Source organism: Mytilus edulis, chromosome 5, assembly GCF_963676685.1.
Source record: "Mytilus edulis chromosome 5, xbMytEdul2.2, whole genome shotgun sequence".
Classification (NCBI taxonomy): domain Eukaryota; kingdom Metazoa; phylum Mollusca; class Bivalvia; order Mytilida; family Mytilidae; genus Mytilus; species Mytilus edulis.
Window position 1 is genome coordinate 56852482 of NC_092348.1, and position 21292 is coordinate 56873773.

General features: G+C 32.7%; 1 protein-coding gene across 1 annotated transcript; it reads right to left on the reverse strand.

Annotated features, from left to right (window-relative positions):
- Positions 1–6260: 6260 nt before the first annotated feature.
- LOC139524011 (protein fem-1 homolog A-like) lies at positions 6261–19618 on the reverse strand. The gene is made up of 3 exons (XM_071318531.1): positions 19548–19618; positions 10930–10990; positions 6261–9026 (listed from the first exon to the last, which is right to left on the reverse strand). The coding sequence occupies exon 3, from the start codon at positions 8930–8932 to the stop codon at positions 6371–6373; it is 2562 nt and encodes an 853-aa protein (XP_071174632.1). The 5' UTR covers positions 8933–9026; positions 10930–10990; positions 19548–19618; the 3' UTR covers positions 6261–6370.
- Between the last annotated feature and the right edge of the window lie 1674 nt (positions 19619–21292).

The following is a 21292-nucleotide window of genomic DNA, read 5'->3' on the forward strand; positions in this document are numbered from 1 at the left end:
GTTAGCCAATCAGAATAACGTATTGTAATGAAACATACATCTAATGTAATTATATGGTATTGTCCGGAGATACATGAGATAAGGACGGACGTCGTTCCAGCAAAGCACCGCGGCTGATACTATTTTTGAAAGTTCCCATTTTGCAATACCCTATGTCTGAAATAAGGGTATACATCTTAAATATATCGACTGCTGTAGTATTTATTTTTAGTCAACAAGTTTTTAAAAACTAGTTCAATTCTAGAAATTACTATGTATACACAAGAAGAGGGGATGGGTTCAAACCATATGTCCCCATTCAAAAGGATGATCAAAATAAAAAAGTTTTTCACCCCGGACCCGCTTTGGATCCGCAAATCTTAATGATACATAGACAATAACAGTGCATTGACTTGACATATCAACGATATAAGGATGAGGCTTAGAAACGGGGAAATGCGAGGCTCGGTCGAGCTTTTTCCACGTTTCGAGCCGAATCCTTATATCGTTGATATGTCAAGTCAATGCACTTTTATTGTCTTTATACTGCAATCTAAAAAAAAAACATTTGCAATTGTTGTTTAATGTGTTACCTGTAATGTCATCATTGATTTAAATATTGGGAAACTTCCCCCTTTTATAAAAAGGCCTCATATCATGCAGGCGGAGAAATAAGCAACACGATGACATGTACATTACCTGTTGAAATTCGCAATCGATGGTGAACGAATTTGTTTAAGAATGAACAAAAATATAATGATTTATAGTTTGCAGAGCAAAAATATTAACAAGTGAAATATGTTTTTTTTTAATAAAAATTGCAAAAGAAGTAAGTTTGAGTCGTTGTATACATTGAAAATAAGAACAGGTTGAATAGGTCGTATGTATAAGTAATTATAATCTCGGCAATTTATATTTAAATATTCATGAGGAAAAGTGATATCATGTTAGTGACTGTATATGACATAGAAATATACGGTCCACGCATGTTGACTGCTCAAATAGAACGCGTGCAGTATAATTATAGATTATCGTTGGTTATCTCAACAAGATTGCTTTTCTCGGCTGAGCCGGTCTCTTTATCGCTATTTTACCTATGACAACGTTGTCAATTTTATGTCAATTTCATTAGCAACGCCACGTGGCTCCTTAGTTTCTAGCGATAATTTTCCATCTCAAGCGAGTAGCATGATATGAAAAATTATCACAAAAAAAAAGAAGGAAAAATGCACAAAACAGCGATAAAAAACATTATTAACTCATCATGTACAATTTCTTACACGCACACACATAATCCATCATGTTTGCTGATGAGCAGGAACATATCTCATTGTAAGAACCTAGTAACCTGACCATTAGCAGCCAACAATGTATTCAGCACGTAGTGTACCGATTTTAAAATCTCACAAATCGATATTATTAAAATCAAGCTACATGTATGTAAGAAACAAAAACTGAAAGATTCGAATGAACTGCAAAAGAAGGGAAACCTGGTATTGAGTGTCTCCTGCACAGAATGCACCAAAAGCCGTACAAGTCATATACTAGACGGATACATATTCTAGATGCATCCATAAGATCGAAATTGCTCTCAATTTGACGGACCCTTTATAGTAATTGTTGAACTATGTGGTTGTAGAACTAACGATACCAGAGCGAGGACGATCCATATTAAATACATCGAAATTCATAAACATAAGTTGGAGCGGCAAGCACCTTCTATCTCTAAATGACAAAATATCCCTTTTATAGTAGAAATTATGTACATCAATCGATTTCTTATTACTCAAACTCAATTTGCCCCCATCAAATCACCAATTGATACCGGCAAATCTTCAAATATCTTATTCTCAGAGGCACGCTTCCCCTTTGGACAAGGATTTTCGATCCTACATTAATTCCCCACATCACATTTAAGTATGGTAGCTAATTTATGCGAAATTTTGCATAATATTAAAAAAGAGAGAAAAAGAATACACCTGGAAACATGCAAATTTCATATCACAGAGAAATTCGAAATTCGACTTTTTTCGATTGCAAACTATAACCAGATGCTCCGCAGGGCGCAGCTTTATACGACCGCAGAGGTTGAACCCTGAACGGTTGGGGCAAGTATGGACACAACATTCAAGCTGGATTCAGCTCTAAATTTGGATTGTGATTAAATAGTTGACACAGCATAGGTTTCTGACACAGAATGAATGTGGTCTAATGAACTTAAAAAAAATATGTTTGCCTTTGAACAATTCACTATGCTGTTGAATATTAATCCTCTCAAAAAAATGTTTGAAGAAATTTTCTTTTTATTTATGAAATCTGAAATGAAAAAAATTGACCCCCCAATTTTTTTTTCACATCCCCCTTTCCCTTATTTCAAAACTGATCTCAATTCAAATTTCTAATGAAGTTTGCAACAATAACTACTCATTTAAATACATCATAAAATATTAAAATGTAAAAAAAGTGCTTGTTATTACTGAATGGTAAAGATTGTTTTAATCTATCAGTTGGTAGTAAAAGTGAATATACATTGTATATTGTATAAAACAATGATTTAAGTTGATTCAACTACTATTCTGGACAAAGAAAGATAACTCCAATTGAAATCCAATTGGAATTTCTTGCTATTGCACAATATTGTGCAATTAGATATTTCTTGCTATTGTGCAATACTGTGCAATTGAAAATATTTGCTATTGCACAATACTGTGCAATTGAAGATTTCTTGCTATTGCACAATACTGTTAATTGAAGATTTCTTGCTATTGCTGAATACTGTGCAATTGAAAATATCTTGCTATTGCACAATACTTAATATAATAATTTTGGATCCTGATTTGGACCAACTTGAAAACTGGGCCCATAATCAAAAATCTAAGTACATGTTTAGATTCAGCATATCAAAGAGGCCCAAGAATTCAATTTTTGTTAAAATCAAATTTAGTTTAATTTTGGACCCTTTGGACTTTAATGTAGACCAATTTTAAAACGGGACCAAAAATTAAGAATCTACATACACAGTTAGATTTGGCATATCAAAGAACCCCAATTATTCAATTTTTGATGAAATCAAACAAAGTTTAATTTTGGACCCCGATTTGGACCAACTTGAAAACTGGGCCAATAATAAAAAATCTAAGTACATTTTTAGATTCAGCATATCAAAGAACCCCAAGGATTCAATTTTTGTTAAAATCAAACTAAGTTTAATTTTGGACCCTTTGGACCTTAATGTAGACCAATTTGAAAACGGGACCAAAAATTAAGAATCTACATACACAGTTAGATTCGGCATATCAAAGAACCCCAATTATTCAATTTTTTATGAAATCAAACAAAGTTTAATTTTGGACCCTTTGGGCCCTTTATTCCTAAACTGTTGGGACCAAAACTCCCAAAATCAATACCAACCTTCCTTTTGTGGTCATAAACATTGTGTTTAAATTTCATTGATTTCTATTTACTTAAACTAAAGTTATTGTGCAAAAACCAAGAATAATGCTTATTTGGGCCCTTTTTTGGCCCCTAATTCCTAAACTGTTGGAACCAAAACTCCCAAAATCAATCCCAACCTTTCTTTTGTGGTCATAAACCTTGTGTCAAAATTTCATAGATTTCTATTAACTTCAACTAAAGTTATAGTGCTAAAACCAAGAAAATGCTTATTTGGGCCCTTTTTGGCCCCTAATTCCTAAAATGTTGGGACCAAAACTCCCAAAATCAATCCCAACCTTCCTTTTGTGGTCATAAACCTTGTGTTAAAATTTCATAGATTTCTATTCACTTTTACTAAAGTTAGAGTGCGAAAACTAAAAGTATTCGGACGACGACGACGACGACGACGACGCAGACGACGACGCCAACGTGATAGCAATATACGACGAAATTTTTTTCAAATTTTGCGGTCGTATAAAAAGAGATGATGTAAATTCTCTTATTGTAAACTTTCCATTTCTATGTGGTATTTTTTGTAATTTAAAATACTTTGTTATAAATTATATATATCAGGGATCCTTTCTATGTATAAGGGATCTTCTGACCTCGAACCCAGGATCAGTGATCAAGATTAAATTTGCGTTGATATAAGCAATAGATCAACTTTATTTGGTGTACGGAATAGTTGTAACTTAATGGAACATGTCATATCCGACTGAAACTCTTCACTCACATTCATAGTTCAATGGACGAATGTTTAGGTTTTTTTCCCATTTAGTTTTCCTTGATACCATAACCAATGAGGCCACGCTCCGTTGTGTATGGAATAATTGAAAGGTTTCATGTGTCTGGCAGTTTTTATATGATCTTCACCTCATTTTCATGGTTGATTTGTCAATGTTAAGTTTTTTTCAGTATCAATTACGATAAGCATCAGGTCAAATACATATTTTTGGTGTATAAAACTATTGTTAGGTGTAAATGTCTGTCTGGCAGGGTTAATGTGACCTTGGCCCCATTTTCATATTTTATTCGCAGATGTTTAGTTTTTTTTGTGGTTTGTTCCGTTTCCATGGTACTTATAGAAATTAAACTACTGAATTTTTGTATGGAATGATTGTAGGGTGCATACGTCTGTCTGACATGGTTCATTTGATATTGGCCTCATTTTGATGGATCTTTGATAATGTTGAGTTCATTTGATACATGTATTAAACTATTCACAGAACAGATTTCCAACATACATTCATTCTCAAGTTCAGCAAGTGTGAAATTACATCGTTTGCAATTTTATTTTCATAGTAAGGAGCTAAAGCCAAAATACGACTGTAACAAACTGCAGTCAAATCACAGCAAGTTTAAAAATAGCAGTGAAAATTCTTCATCCGACTCGCAGGTACTCGGTTAGCAGATTAAAATTTTGTTAATCAATTTTTTTTTATATTTCCTGTCTGTTTGTATTACTTTATTAACGTAGAATTTTTCAGCATACGGACAGTAAACTGCACATTGCTAGAAAACAAAGAAATATTGATGTCAACGTCAAATACGTTAATAAAGTAATACAAATAAGACAGTAAATACTAAAAAAAACTTTGATAAAAAACAATGATTTAATTTAACAAAATTTCAATCTGCTTACCAAGTCCCTGTGAGTCAGATGAAGAATTTTCTCTGGTATTTTTAAACTTGCTGTACACACTCTTACCATATGTAGCTACAGTATTGTGTAAATGTTATCACTGTCAGCAGTCCATGGTTTGAATCGGCAAAATTAATATCTATATTGTTCCGTGGGCTTTAATACCTTTGGAGTGAATATGCTATTTCTTCTCTTTTTTCTTTATAAGAACATATTACCTTAGCTTGCCATTGTGTTATACCTATTGTGTATGTTTGTTTTGTTAATACAATATTGTCATATTGAATGTAATGAAATTTAATACAACTACACTATTGAGAGTTTGCTAGCTATAATACCAGGTTACATCCACCATTTCATACATAAGGAAATCCCTATACCAATTCAGTTGTATTCAATTCGTTTTATGTGTTTGAGCTTTTGATATTGCCATTTGATAAGGCACTTTCCGTTTTGAATGTTCCTGTGATTTCAGTTTTTTGTTGTTGTTATTTTACTTTTAGATATAAATAAGGTATTTTTTTAAATTATGATTTACGAATGTTGACATGGTTAAGCTGTCACAGTACTAGAGGACATTGCAAAAAATAGGCCTTAGTATTGTTTAACATTTCACTCAGCAAATACACTAAAATTCCAGTATGGTGTGTCAGATATTCCATCATAGATCCACTAAGGGAACTACCATTTGATTTTTATGGGGGGGCTAGGATGAAAAATTTTGTCCTGCTTTTTTTTTTTAGTTGTAATCTCTGTCCTGCCTTTTTATTTTTTACTTTATTCGGTCCTGCCTTTTTATTTACTGGTTTATCCTGACTTTTTTTACACAAATTGTCATCCTGCCTTTTTTTTTAACAAGTTTCTCATCCTGCCTTTTTTTTTACTCAAAACTCCTGTCCTGCCTATTTTTTTCAAATTTCATCCTAGCCCCCCATAAAAATCAAATGGTAGCTCCCTAATTAACATCAATTAACGACGAAAAATAATCATGGGACAGAATGACAGATTGACGTACTGGCGGATGGATGGACTGACAAACGAGGTAAAACAGTGTATAATTATTGGTATTAGTTATTAGATATCATTGAATTACTGCCATTACAAGATAAGCTTGTCCTGAACATGCATGGAATAATTGCTAATTAAAATTAGAAAACTAACAATAAATCAGTCTTGGCACGCACAGGATAAACAAACACAGGTGAGTGAAAATGATGGGTTTTTTTTCATGTAAAATTATAAAACAAACAAACAAACAAAACATAAAAACAACAACTATCTACATGATCTAGCATCTTTGATAAAAGATTCTCACTAGTTGTCTATCATGTTCATTTGATACATGTATTTCTCTTGGTGGTTGGATGAAAGTTTTCCATGCCTTGCATGAGACCTCACAAAATTTTCCAAGTGAACAGACAGTTCCCCTTTGAATTGAATACCATTTTTCAATATGACTCTTGAAACGAGGCACTGTAGTGTTCTATTTCTCGCCCGACAAAGAGGTAGGCAAGTGAATTCTGAATAATCAATCGGTGTCATTTCCCATACATCTATATAATCTTGATGAGCTCCGGCTTCTAGCAGTGCATCCAAAACAACTTTATCTTCTTGAGTAAGATCTTTCCCAGACTCAAAACTAAGGAAGAATGTATGAAGAGGTGTTTGGCCATTAACATCAAATGCATTTGGGTCTGCTCTACTCTCAAGTAGGAGTTGTGTCACACGGAAGGCATTTTCAAACTGAGATAACCACCATTTGATTGGTGGAAGACTGAAAATACCATTCTTGTCAATGTCATATATATTCTCCAGCACTATTTTCCTAATTAAAACAGAATAATGCAGTAATGTTTGGTTATAGGAATCTGTAATGTCTAACTTGACGATCTGTAAAAGACATCTTCTGAACTGACTGGTTTCATCACTAGTCTTTTCATGTTCATCAATCTTATAGATTATAATCAACAAAAAGGTCATTTGATCTTTTACAAACTGTGTACTAGCTCCTGGAAACTTGTAGCAGACTAAGAAAATACATTTCAATATAGCCATAATGGTACCAAAGTCAAGTTGTTTGCGAAGCTTTTCATTCGATATTGCAAGTGCAAGTGCTTTTACTATCTGCTGTATAACAATCAAAGGTTTCTTCCTATCGAACACTTGATTCTTAATGTAAAAACAGAGACTGCTTGTCAGCAAAGATATACTGGATTTCAAATGTCCCAAAAACTGGTCTTGGTGATAACGCTTTGAGACTAATAACAAGACTGCTAATGTGAAAGAATTTCCATACCCGATTACCCTTTCATATAGCAGACCAGCCTGTATTATAATATCTTTAGACGTTTCTAGTCCTAAATGTTCTAGACTTTCCATAGACTGAAATTCTAAATGGAAGTCAAAGGCACACCTCTTAAACGGAATTATTGTCTTCATAAGGTTTTCGGATTCTTTTCTTTTTCGGTAATACTCGTCATGCAGGTAGTTTAACAATTTTTGTAAATCACTACCAGTGCCTATCGCGGATGAAGGATTCAGCGAAGAAATTATATCTTTCCCTAGTCTCATCTCTGTAGACACATTCCAGCAAAGTAATGCATCTGCAAATTTCAGATATTTAATAACTAGATAAGCACCATAAATCTCAACTGCATCAAGCTTGTTTTTCAGTGGTATATTAGGGAAAAAAATGAGGCATGCCAAAAGTTTTAAATTTCCTTGATATGCAGCATATACAATTGGGTGCAAACAGTGCTTACTGGAAAGACCTATATAAGATATTTTGTTCTCTGACCTGCTTTCATCCATTATATCTGTCCAGATTGCATCTACACTCTCATTCAAATCACTGAAGTTCTTTTTTAGTGTTGGCACACGAACAGCTTTAAATGTATTTACAGCGTTTATGTCCCCTTTCTTTAAAATCAAGGTAGCAGTCCCAATGTTTATCTTAGGGTCGAGAATAGCATGCTCAAGAATTGACCTTCCATTTTCATCTTTAACTTCGTCAAGGTTCGATATCTTATCTAACACCTTCTTAAAATTAACATTTGTGTGGCTTTCTTTGTCATTTAAAAATACTTTTAAAATATTGAACAATATGAGAGGACTACTTTTTCTTACTGCATCATTTTCTACTAAGAGATTCACTATATCTGTACACGGAGTAATCTTGACCTGCTGGTTTTGTTGAACTATTTTCAATCTGTCAATTTCATTCATATTTTTGCCTGTTGCTATGGGCATAGAACCTCCATGGTAGATATCAAGAGAGGCCATCAGCATGTTGCAATTGTTAACAAAGCACATCCCTACATCTACATTCCTTTCTACCAGATACTGGATAATGTTTTTATGCTTTTTATAAATTGACCAATACAATGGCCAACCGAAGAATTCATTTACGTCAGCTCCACAGTGCTCAACTAAAAATTTGACGAGTCTGAGATTTGAAATCTCACAAGCAAGTGACAATGGAGTATGCTCTACTGTTTGTACTTTCATCAAAGCTTTTCTTTGTTCAAAATTACAAACTGCTAATGCAGAAACTAAATATTTCTCTGCATCTTTTTCAATACGTCCATTTAACCTCTTTGTCGCTGTTATCCAATAAAAGATCATTGATTTCATCGTCACAAAGGTTGTGTCATCCACCCCATCCCCATAACAAAGGTCTTCATCATAGTCATCGTCATCATCATATTCATCGTCACAATCTTCATCTGTATATTTATATTCCACTCCATCTACAGTCTGGTTCTTCTGATTTTTGACGTCTTTGAAATCCATCTTTTGACAGCTGACATCAACAACTTCTTCTCTACCTTTAGTGTCATTGTCACTTTCAAAGACATTGGACTGGTCAATTTCCATATTTCTGTTGTCTATTTCAAATCTTTATTATCTAGGTTATGTTCTAAGTCAACCTCAATTTCACTCTTAATTTGGAAAAATTGCTTACGTGTACCTAAAACAAAATAGAAGCATTTAGTTCTGCTTAGTGCGATTTTCCATGATTATATATTTTTCGAATTAAATATTTAACAATACTTTAAGGATGCAATTTAATATCAATTGAAAACATAGCTTTGGAAAAAATAAAAATAAAGTTTTAATAAACTCACAGAGATAGGTTATTTGACCGAGCCCCTCAGTTATGGATTATTGACTTTGAAATTTTGCTTGTTTTAGATATGTTAATTTGTGTATGACTGAAGGTACATGCTTTTTTGTAATTTCTATAATGCAAATATAAAAATTATAATAGAAACACTTTCATATGCAAGTTTGAAAATATTCAAAGTCAATGAACCATGACTGAAGGTACATGGCTTAGCAATTTCCACGGAAATGAGATGTGCTAATGCTAATACAACTGCATACCAAATACCATTGACTTATCATAAGTAGTTCCTTTCTGCAAACCTATACACAAATTAACATATCTAAAACAAGCAAAATTTCAAAGTCAATAATTCATAACTGAGGGGCTCGGTCAAATAATATCCATGGAAATTAAAAGTGCCAGTGATATTTCAACTGCATGCCAAATATCATTGACCTACCACTCGTGGTTCCCTATAAATCGACCTACTCACAAACTAATACATGAAAACTAAACAAAAGTTTCAAAGTCAATAGACCATGATTGATGGGGTCACTGAGGGGCCAAATAATCTCCATGGAAATGAGATGTGCCAATACTAATACAACTACATACCAAATATCCATGACTTATCACTGGTGGTTCACCATAAACTAGACTTAATCACAAACTAATACATTGTTGAGGCCGCCACTGCCTGAATCGCCGGAAACGGCATACATATGTCTTGCTTTAGGCATACAAAAATTGTACGAGTTTGAGATCCTTTATGGACTTAAAATTTACAGGAATGCCAAAATTAAGCCATATGTTTGAAAGTCAAGGAATGGCAAGGATGTCAAAGTACCTTTACATGTAAAGAGCAATATGGCCAAAAAGGGACATCAAATATTAATATCTTTCCTGAAAAAAAAGGAACTTGAGTGGGCTATAATCTTGCTTTGCTGATTATTTTTAGTGGAAAGGTTATTTATTGTCTATCAACTTTTATAGTGATTAATCATGATAATGTTGGCCGCTGTATGTTTATTTTGTTCACACATTCTTGTCAATATAATGGAATTTTTATATGATTGTCAAACAAGTGAGAGGTTTAGCTAGCTACAAATCCAGGCTTTATCATCCATTTTTTACATAGGAAATGCCTGTACCAAGTCAGGAATATGACAGTTGTTATCTTTTCGTTTGATATGTTTGAGCTTTTGATATTGCCATTTGTAAGAGACTTCCCATTTTGTAATTTCCTCATTGCATTTTTGTTATTTCTTTTTTTACCCTTGTTTACAATATTTATAAACAAGAATGTTTAAGTATTCAACATTAAAATCAACACACAAGGTTTAGTTCTCTGCTTGTAATTCGTATTATATTACTATGCCGTATAGAACCTTTGACCCCAACAGTATGTCTATAACAAGTACAATGTGATAAGTGGATGTTACAGAAGAACATTGGAGGGAGGGGACATAGACATACCAAGAAAAGACCTCATCCACCCTGTTATGAAAACAATTCTATCTTTTATTTTATGCATATAGTCATATACAATGTAAGTGTGGGGTTCAGCTAGCTATAAAACTAGGATTAATCCATAATTTTTTTCCATCCAAGGAAATACCTGTACCAAGTCAGGAATATGACTGTTGTTTTCCATTTATTTGATGTGTTTGAGCTTTAATAATTTTGATATGGGACTTTCTATTTTGAATTTTCCTTGGAGTTTATAGTATATTTGTTATTTTGCTTTTTTTTCATATTTTCCTACCTCTTCAGCCTTGAAATCATATTTTCATTTTTCATCTGTTAAAAATGCTTGATTCAAATATCTGAAATAGAGGAAAACTGCCATCACACATTGTCAAATTGAGAGTCAATAAACAATTAGTCATATGAGTCTATACATCAATTTTTTTTTACCAATCAATTAAAACTTTTAAGGTGGTATGGGAGTCTAAAATAAAAACAAGAGGCTCTCAAGAGCCTGAATCGCTCACCTGGTAAACAATGCCTTATTGAACATATTGAACCATGCCAGGCAAACATGTACAGCTAACAATTCTTCAATATTACAAATATATATGACTTACTGTTTATAAATAAAGAAAATGAGACCAAAACACAAACACTTAAAACTTAGCAATGGACTGTGAAAATGAGGTCAAGGTAAAATAAAACCTGCGTAACCGACATAGATCATACCCAAAAACTGCAAAATTTCCTTAAAATTACCAATTAAGTGGCAGCAACCCAACAATGGTTTGTTTGATTCGTCTGAAAATTTCAGAGCTGATAGATCTTGACCTAATGAACATTTTTACCCCTGTCAGATTTGCTCTAAATGCTTTCGTTTTTGAGATATAAGCCAAAAACTGCATTTGACCCCTATGTTCTATTTAAAGTAAGGGCGGCCATGTTTTTTGACGAATCAAAAATCGAAGCACACACTTTGTGCAGGATAATCTAAGGAACTATCATGCTAAGTTTCATCCAAATCCATTCAGTAGTTTCAGAGGAGAAGATTTTTTAAAGTTAGCAAATATGATGAACAAATTGTGAAAAATTGTCATTAAAGGACATTTACCCCTTAAGGGGTCAATTTACAATTTTGGTCATATTAACCTATTTGTAGATCTTACTTTGCTGATCATTTTTGCTGTTTACAGTTTATCTTTATCTATAATGATATTCAAGATAATGACCAAAAACTGCAAAATTTCCTTAAAATTACCAATTAAGTGGCAGCAACCCAACAATGGTTTGTTTGATTCGTCTGAAAATTTCAGGGCTGATAGATCTTGACCTAATGAACATTTTTACCCTGTCAGATTTGCTCTAAATGCTTTCGTTTTTGAGATATAAGCCAAAAACTGCATTTGACCCCTATGTTCTATTTAAAGTAAGGGCGGCCATGTTTTTTGACGGATCAAAAATCGAAGCACACACTTTGTGCAGGATAATCTAAGGAACTATCATGTTAAGTTTCATCCAAATCCATTCAGTAGTTTCAGAGGAGAAGATTTTTTAAAGTTAGCAAATATGATGAACAAATTGTGAAAATTGTCATTAAAGGACATTTACCCTTAAGGGGTCAATTGACAATTTTGGTCATATTAACCTATCTATAGATCTTACTTTGCTGATCATTTTTGCTGTTTACAGTTTATCTTCATCTATAATAATATTCAAGATAATGACCAAAAACTGCAAAATTTCCTTAAAATTACCAATTAAGTGGCAGCAACCCAACAATGGTTTGTTTGATTCATCTGAAAATTTCTGGGCTGATAGATCTTGACCTAATGAACATTTTTACCCCATGTCAGATTTGCTCTAAATGCTTCCGTTTTTTGAGATATAAGCCAAAAACTGCATTTGACCCCTATGTTCTATTTTAAGTAACGGCGGCCATGTTTTTTGACGGATCAAAAATCGAAGCACACACTATGTGCAGGATAATCTAAGGAACAATCATTTTAAGTTTCATTCAAATCCATTCAGTAGTTTCAGAGGAGAAGATGTTTGAAAAATTGTTAACGACGACGACGACGACGGACGCCAAGTGATGAGAAAAGCTCACATGGCCTTTTAAGCCAGGTGAGCTAATGATAGAATTTGTTCATACTTTGCCAAAACGTTGTATCTATTGATACATGTTGAAAAATATAATAAAAATGATAGGTCACCGCGCATTTTCTCAAGCTACAGGACGGGACAAAATGACACATTTTGTATGGATTATACAGGAAAAAACACCATTTTGTGATTAGAAACCAAACAAAATGATAGAATTGTTAAATACTTCAGGAAAAGATAGCTTTCAGACACTGCTTTGAGAATATCAAAAGAAAAGATAGGGTCACCGTACGTTTTTTCCGGCTAAAATACAAAATAGGAAAATTCCATACAGAATCCTTCAGAAAATTCACTTCTTTAGAGTTACCTCCCCTTAAATGCCGATTAAAAAAAAAAAAAAAAAAAAAAAATAATTAACATTTGCAAAAATATCAATATTTAGAAGTTAAATTCTTATAAATTGGTACTTTTAAATGAAAATGTACATTAAACATCTGCATTCCTGCATCAAATTTTGCTAACTTGATGGAAAATCTGGACCTTTGATTCTCTGTTTTTTACAATCCAAGATGGAGGAAGACACCCATACCACCTTAACAACATAAATTAATTGGGTTACCTTTACCATTGTTTACATAAAATCAAACTCATAAACTTTTGTCAAAATCTTAATCATATATGAAGAGGGAGCAAATTTATAAATTTTTTATTATAGTGGTAATTAAAATATCCAAGGGGCATAACTTTTTTTTCAAATACTTGATCAGCACATTTTTTTAATTTGTCTGAGATATTTGCTGATTTAAACCTTTAATAATAATTTGATAAAAATCTGGCAAAAGTTGTACACATGATAAATGTTTGTTTTTCCTTTTATCCTCCAGTAATGGTGCCCACTTTAACTGTTCTAACATCATTTTAACATATCTATTTCTGTACTGTTTTGTTACACAAGTTGGGGACTACCCAACAAATGGGGTTCAGTTATTTTTCCCCAAATGAGTAACAATCTATCATTTGAGTATTTCTGTCATTGTCACAATTTGTGTTATTGTAGTATGATAATTTTTGTATTCTTGTCTTTCATTTTTTCTAATATGCTTTGTCTATATGCCTTTTTGTGTTTCTTTGTTTTATGGTGATTTAAGATAAAAACACAATGTTGACTGTGGTACCCCTAGGCCTACATGTACATTTTTACCTTTAATATCTGTTTGTTTTGTTAACACACCTTTGTCAATATAATGGAATTTAATGCAACTGCGGTACAAATTAGAGGTTTAGCTTGCTATAAAAGCAGGTTTAATCCACCATTTTCTACATTTATATTTAAGGAAATGCCTTTTACAAGTCAGGAATATGACATTTGTTATCCATAGGTCTGATGTGTTTGAGCTATTGATTTTGCAATTTGATAACTTACTGTCTATTTTGAATTTTCCTTGGAGTCTTGGTATTTTTGTTGTTTTACTTTTTGAAAGTGTTAAAAACAAAATTTACTAGAAATGGGTCACTTAACTTTAATATAATGGTGCAAAGGAGTAGGTCTGGTAAGGGCATATTTTGGTCTCAAACTTCAGGTTCATCTGATGAAAGATTTTGGACACTTTTTAAACAGTCTACTTCAGCCGATTCAGTTGGTGTATACGAAAGATGTGAACAGTTTAAGCCAATAAAGAAGCTCAACTTCAAGTTTAATATGAAAAATCTATCAAATATGCCATAATATCTCACTTTGCAGATCTATGGTTTTTGTCAAAAATGAAAGTGGCCACATCCGTGTTCATTCTCAATCTTTATATATGTTATGTATTATTATCTAATACAACTTACATTTAAATATTAAGAATGAACACAAATGCGGCCATTTCCGTCTAAGAATGAATACTCAAATGACACAATGAATGAGGGTTTGTTACTCCTTTGGGGAATTGTTCCCCATTTGGCAGTTGTCCCATACCTGTTACATATCAGGGAATGAATTTTGGCAGCAGAAAACGTTTCCATGAGTGTAAGAAGAAGGCCCAGACCGTATGGTTTGTAAACAATATTCTACTAGTGTTTTATCTAAAGCAATTTAGCATGGCGCGACACCATGCCCTTTTACCTGACACCATGCACCTTTTTTTGGACGCCATGCACATTTTGTTCCAAAAAATTAGATGCCATGTGCCATTAAGGTTATCTAGATCGATATCAGGTTGCGGTATTGGTTTTTTTGTTGATCAAACGGCAACAAGCATTGACTTACATGTATTAAATGATGTACATGTAAGTTGGTTGCATGTTACTTGTATTTATACCAGCTATGAAAGAAATCAAGATTCTATGGACGCATGAACAGCACAGCTGACGCAACAATATTGATCACAAACAGAACTAGAGGCTCTAAAGAGCCTGTGTCACTCACCTGTATTTACTGATGCTTTGGAAATCATGTAAAATAAGGTTAAAATCATAATTTATAGCATAAGATATCATTAGATACTATAATAATATCTAAGATAATAGCAAAAAACTGCAAAATTTCAATAAAATTACTAACTCAGGGGCAACAACCCAACAACTGGTTTTGTCTGAAAATTTCAGGGCAGATATATCTAAATCTGATAAACATTTTTGTCACCAGTCAGATTTGCTCTAAATGCTTCAGTTTCAGAGATATAAACCAAAAACTGCATTTTACCCTATGTACTATTTTTAGCCATGTCTGCCATCTTGGTTAACGGGCAGGGTCATCAGACACAAATTTTAAACTAGATACTCTTATAATGATTGTGGACAAGTTTGGTTACATTTTGTCTTAATAGTTTCAGAGGAGAAGATTTTTGTAAAAGATTACAAAAATTTAAGAAAAATTGGTAAAATTGAAAGGGCAATTATTCCTGAAGGGGTCAACTGACCATTTTGGTCATTTGACTTATTCGTAGATCTTATTTTGCTGAACCTTATTGCTGTTTACAGTTTATCTCTATCTATAATAATATTCAAAATAATAACCAAAAACGGCAAAATTTCCTGAAAATTACCAATTAAGGGGTAGCAACCAAACAACGGGTTGTCGGATTCATCTGAAAATTTCAGGGCAGATAGATCTTGACTTGATAAACAATTTTAACTGAAGTCAGATTTGCTCTAAATGCTTTGGTTTCAGAGTTATCAGCCAAAATCTACATTTCACCCCTAGGTTCTATTTTTAGCCATGACGGCCATCTTGGTTGGCTGGCCTGGTCAACTGACACTTTTTTTTAAACTACATACCCTAATGATGATTGTGGACAAGTTTGGTTAAATTTGCTTTAGTAGTTTCAGAGAAGATTTTTGTAAAAGATTACAAAAATTTACGAAAAATTGTTAAAAATTGACTATAAAGGACAATAATTCCTTCAGGGGTCAATTGACCATTTCGGTCATGTTGACTTATTTGTAAATCTTACTTTGATGAACATTATTGCTGTTCACAGTTTACCTCTATCTATAATAATATTCAAGATAATAATAAAAAACGGCAAAATTTCCTTAAACTTACCAATTTAGGGGCAGCAACCCAACAACAGGTTCTCCAATTCATCTGAAAATTTAAAAGCAGATAGATCTTGACCTGATAATCAATTTGACCCCATGTCAGATTGGCTCTAAATGCTTTGGTTTCAGAGATATAAGCCAAAATCTACATTTTAACCCTATGTTATATTTTTAGCCATGGCGGCCATCTTGGTTGGTTGGCCGGGTCACTGGACACGTTTTTTAAACTAGATACCCCAATGATGAATGTGGCCAAGTTTGGTTAAATTTAGCCCAGTAGTTTCAGAAGAGAATATTTTTGTAAAAGTTAAGGATGACGTCGAACGACGATGACGATGAACGCAAAGTGATGAGAAAAGCTCACTTGGCCCTTCGGGCCAGGTGAGCTAAAAAGTATGCATTCCACACGCATTAACATACTTTTGGTTTGATCAACTTGATTAATGTATATATTTCCATGTAGATCATTGTTTCAATTTCAATTGCTCAACTGAACTCTGAGATTATTACACAATGTATACTAATATCATTATATTATGGTAACATCACTACAATAACATGAACATGATGTACCAGCTTAACTTTGTAAAATTTATGTAACTTTTTTAACATGCTTAATGAGAAAAACTAAATATGTGTAACTTTATACTAGTTAATTTGTATTCATTTATGTGCCCTACATGTATTCAGTATGGTTGATGTGCAAAGACCCCTGTTGGCTAAAAAAAATTACCGGTACCATGCCCTTTTTTAGTTCTTGATAAAACACTCTATACAGTAGTGACCCCAAGAGCAATTCATTTATATCAGGGTTCAAAAGTTATAAAGTGGATAGTATTTCCAAGCATGAAAAATCCAAAAATCATGAAAGGGCTGCATTACTTCAAATATCTAAAACTGAAAAGGATAAATCGAATTATGATGATATTGTTGTCTCATATGTTTGGTATGTCATACGTTTTCGTATCATCCATATTTCATTAAAAAATATGCATCACTAGAATAGTAATTGAGAAAAATTCAGAAGGGTTACATGAAGTACAGCTATGTAGCTTGTCTGCCAGACACCGGATCGTCAAGACATGTGACTGTCATGTTTTTTTAGAGTAGTTTTTATTACAAACCAGCGAGTTAATATATACTGGGTTCTTATATAAAATGGTTGCTCAAACTCCATTCATTCAACATTCTATTGACAATTCTTTTTATACAACCTTAATATATGAAGATCACAAATTCTGAAAACTGCATTTTTAAAATTAAAGAAATATAAAGGTCTTTGTAGAAACCCAGTGCCAATTTGAAAAAAAAATGTTAGAATTTCAGCGCATGAAACATCAACAAAAAACTATTAACTAGTTAGTTTAAATACAGAAATAATCAAATAACTTTTTAACTAGTCAAGCAATCAGTCTTACTTGGCCTAAGACCCTTTTAAACTAATATGATATATGTTATTTGTCACTTTTCTTTCCATTTTAAATACATTAAATACATATGTAAGGATTATTTATCACCAAAAAGCTTCACAAATTCAAAATTGCTGGAAAATATTACATTTTTATGTATTACAGGCACCCCTTCATTGGAAAACCTCAATATTCAAGCACAGGCTCATATAAATTTGACTTTTGAATAATTATACTAAGTCTGATAAATCAAATGAGTACTCTACTGCTTTTGATACATAATATATTATATACATGTATAAAGGCATTTAAAAAGTATTTTTTTGCAATAATTAAATTTTTAAAGCCCAAATGTTGATAGTTGAAATTTTTCAATTTTAACGTCAAAATTTAACACGCAAAGTTAAATATGAAATTTATCATATCGTCTATAATACATGTCCTATTGCTGAGAAACTTTGTAAGCAGTCTTATAATTTATTAAGCTTTGGTCATCATGGTCATACCAAGTTTTATTAAGATTAGTAAACTTACATGTATTCTATCCTATTAAGAGGTGAAATCAGTAAATATAGAATTTGTACTTTGGCAAGTTCCTTGAATGATTTGATGGTGTCAATTTGTCAAATAGCATGAAACTAAAGAAATTAAACATTTATTTGATAGAATTTCTGCACAAATGACCAATTTTGGCATTATATGGTCAAAATAAGCATTTCAAAGCTTTTTCAATTTTGATGCATACATGTAAGTGGCATTCTGACTTTCTATATTTGTGTTTCTATGCTTTAATCCAGATGTATTACTTATTTATGAACTCTAAATTCACAAGAAAGAAGATTATCTCAGACAATTGGTGCAAAATGTGTTGTATAAATGACCCTCATCTAACGCCCTGTTTGGATCAAGTTAAATGTGAGGAGCTTGGTACATAAAAGTTGAAGTCCATAATAAAGACCTCACTAAATTTGTATAAAAAGCACTTTACAATGTCTTTTGTACATGTACCTGTTTCATTTCACATAATATCTTTCTTTTCTTCTGTAGGATAGCAAGTGGTTCAAATATATGACTGTTAAGATTATCCTATTAGGTCCGAGACCACAATTGTTGTCCCTTGATTTTTGTTGTCCACGAATGTAGTCCCTAGTGTGGACAGTGTGTTACTTGTCAATTTTTTTTTATACCCCTTCAAAGTGTATTTCTCCATGTTTTATGCCTCAAATAGCAAGTCAAGGGATGAAATGACACTGTCAAAAAATTTGGGTAATGCATTTTAAAGTAAAGTAGTGATTTGGTCCAGTTGAAAAAGGTTAAAAATTAGCACTTCAGAAGCTGTTAAAAGATTTAGACCCTTTTAACATAAAATTGTCCATATTTTGAGTTAGAGAGCCGATGAAGTTTTCTATAATTTTGATATAATTTGTCCCAAAAGGAGTACAACACTGTAAAAGCACAGGTGGGATTTTTTTTAATTTGCATTTATTGTCTAAAATAAATGAACTACGAAATAATTGTGCTCTCGGACCACTATGATACATGTGTCTGCAAATATCCTAATATCCTATGGCTATGTACCATTTCAACATTACATAATGTATTATGCTCTTTGTGTGCACAAAAAAACCAACCATTTAATAGAAATAAACATCTTTTTCTTCATATTACGTAATAAAGACAAGCAAAGTCTAAAATAAGATTCTTAAGCAACTGTTGTTCACGTGTAACTGTTCACTACTAAGTCCGGTTGTTATTGGTCGAGTTATCAGGCTCAGCGGGTATCTTTAGTTGTGGAAGAACATGCATGCGTGCTTATGAACCCGGCTTTACGTTTAAAACTGTAGCCAACAGTCATAAACGATCATATATCACTTACATATATACACAAACACTTAGAAATCAAAACCAAATAATTTTCTGGATACAACAAAGACTGGGGAAAGAATCGATTAATTAAATGTTGACAGTGTTTGTCACTTAATTTCCTCCTACCATGGAGCACGTAACCGTACAGTTTATATACAAGTTTTACCTTTTATCCTTATTATTTTTGTTTTACTAAAACAAAGTTACATATTTAAACCTAACAAAATTTTAAAATTTCTAAAACTAGGATATTTTAATGCGGTGACCCTGCAAATAGGGTGGACTTCCAAAGAAGAAGAAGTATAACCTGGGATCTGGGACATATAGCGACGTTTCGGGTGTTTTTGTAGTCTCGAGACTAGTGTTTTTGATAATTTATGATCCGAGACATTTTCATTTTGTAAATTCCATATGATGTTCAAAACAAACAAAAAATAGCTGTTTACTACATATATATAAAGCTGCTTGGAAGGCTACCATTGTGCCCCCCCCCCCCCCCCCCCCCTCATTGTGGTAAAATACATATTTTTCTTGTATTACATTTATTTAAGGATTTGTATAGTTCAGTAGTCTAACTATACAAATCCTTGATTTAATTAATCATATTTTGTAGTCTAAAAACACACTGGTATTAAAAATAAAATATGTGTGTCAACGGAACAAAAAAACAAAGTGATTGAGTGCACACATTATTTTGCCATCGAAAACGGCTACATTTAGGTACAGGTGTATACTCAACAAGGAACGAGTTTGAAATGTATGTAAAACGGGTGTGGTAGAAGCAGTCAGCGCAACTCCTCCTAAACAGCTACAGGCGACAACTATTATTCTCAATTTTGATAAACTTTACACCTACTATTCAAGGATGTGCATAAATGGAATCAACAACGGTCCATATAAGTAAGAAGAAGTGGAATGAGACCGTGAACCATATGTCTCATTCCAAGTCACTATATATAAATGTAAAAATAATTAAAGGTCGAAGTACGGCCTTCAACATGGAACCTTGGCTCACATTCACCGAAGAGCAACTAGCTGCAAACAAAGGCTTCCAAAATGACTATTGTACAACAATTCAAACAGGAAAGCCGTGTCTTATCTATATGTAAAAATACGGGCTCCTTACTTAGATACAGATATATAGAAATGCAGCGGGTTTAAATATAGTCCAATCAACTTTTATTAAGGTCAAGTAACAGTCAATGGGCTATATGTCACAGATATCAGTAAAATTTTGCATACAACTCTGGATGAACTTCAACTGAAAATCGAAAAAATAATGCATTTATATAATTTATCATTTGAAATATTAATGATTGCATTCGACAAAATGGGTACAGAAAGTACATAACATCGGCGAAAAACCTTCTTGAATTTGTCTCAAAATCGTAAAATATCTAATTCTACTCCATTGATTTTCTAAAAAACTTCAATAATTGAACGTATAGAACGGGCCGAGTATGAGGCTGATAGGCATTCAAACCGTTTTTCTCAAGTTCTTCTCAGTATATAGGAAATCTGAGACTAGTATACTGTGTTATAGAAGTCTCAGAGGAAATACGGACAAAACAAATTCAATTATAAAAAAATATTTATCTCTTAAAAATGGTTAAAAAGATTTGTTTTAACAATAGTATTAATTTACATACTTCCATGTTGAAACCTATATAAATAAGAATCCTGTTTCTGCAATCGCATATCTGTTGAATAATTAGTTTTAAGAAAAATATTTTTCTTACTAAGTTGTGTTTTTTT

Bases quoted from the DNA above. Each gene is read 5' to 3' on its own strand.
- LOC139524011 (XM_071318531.1), bottom strand. From the start codon at position 8,932: ATGGAAATTGACCAGTCCAATGTCTTTGAAAGTGACAATGACACTAAA.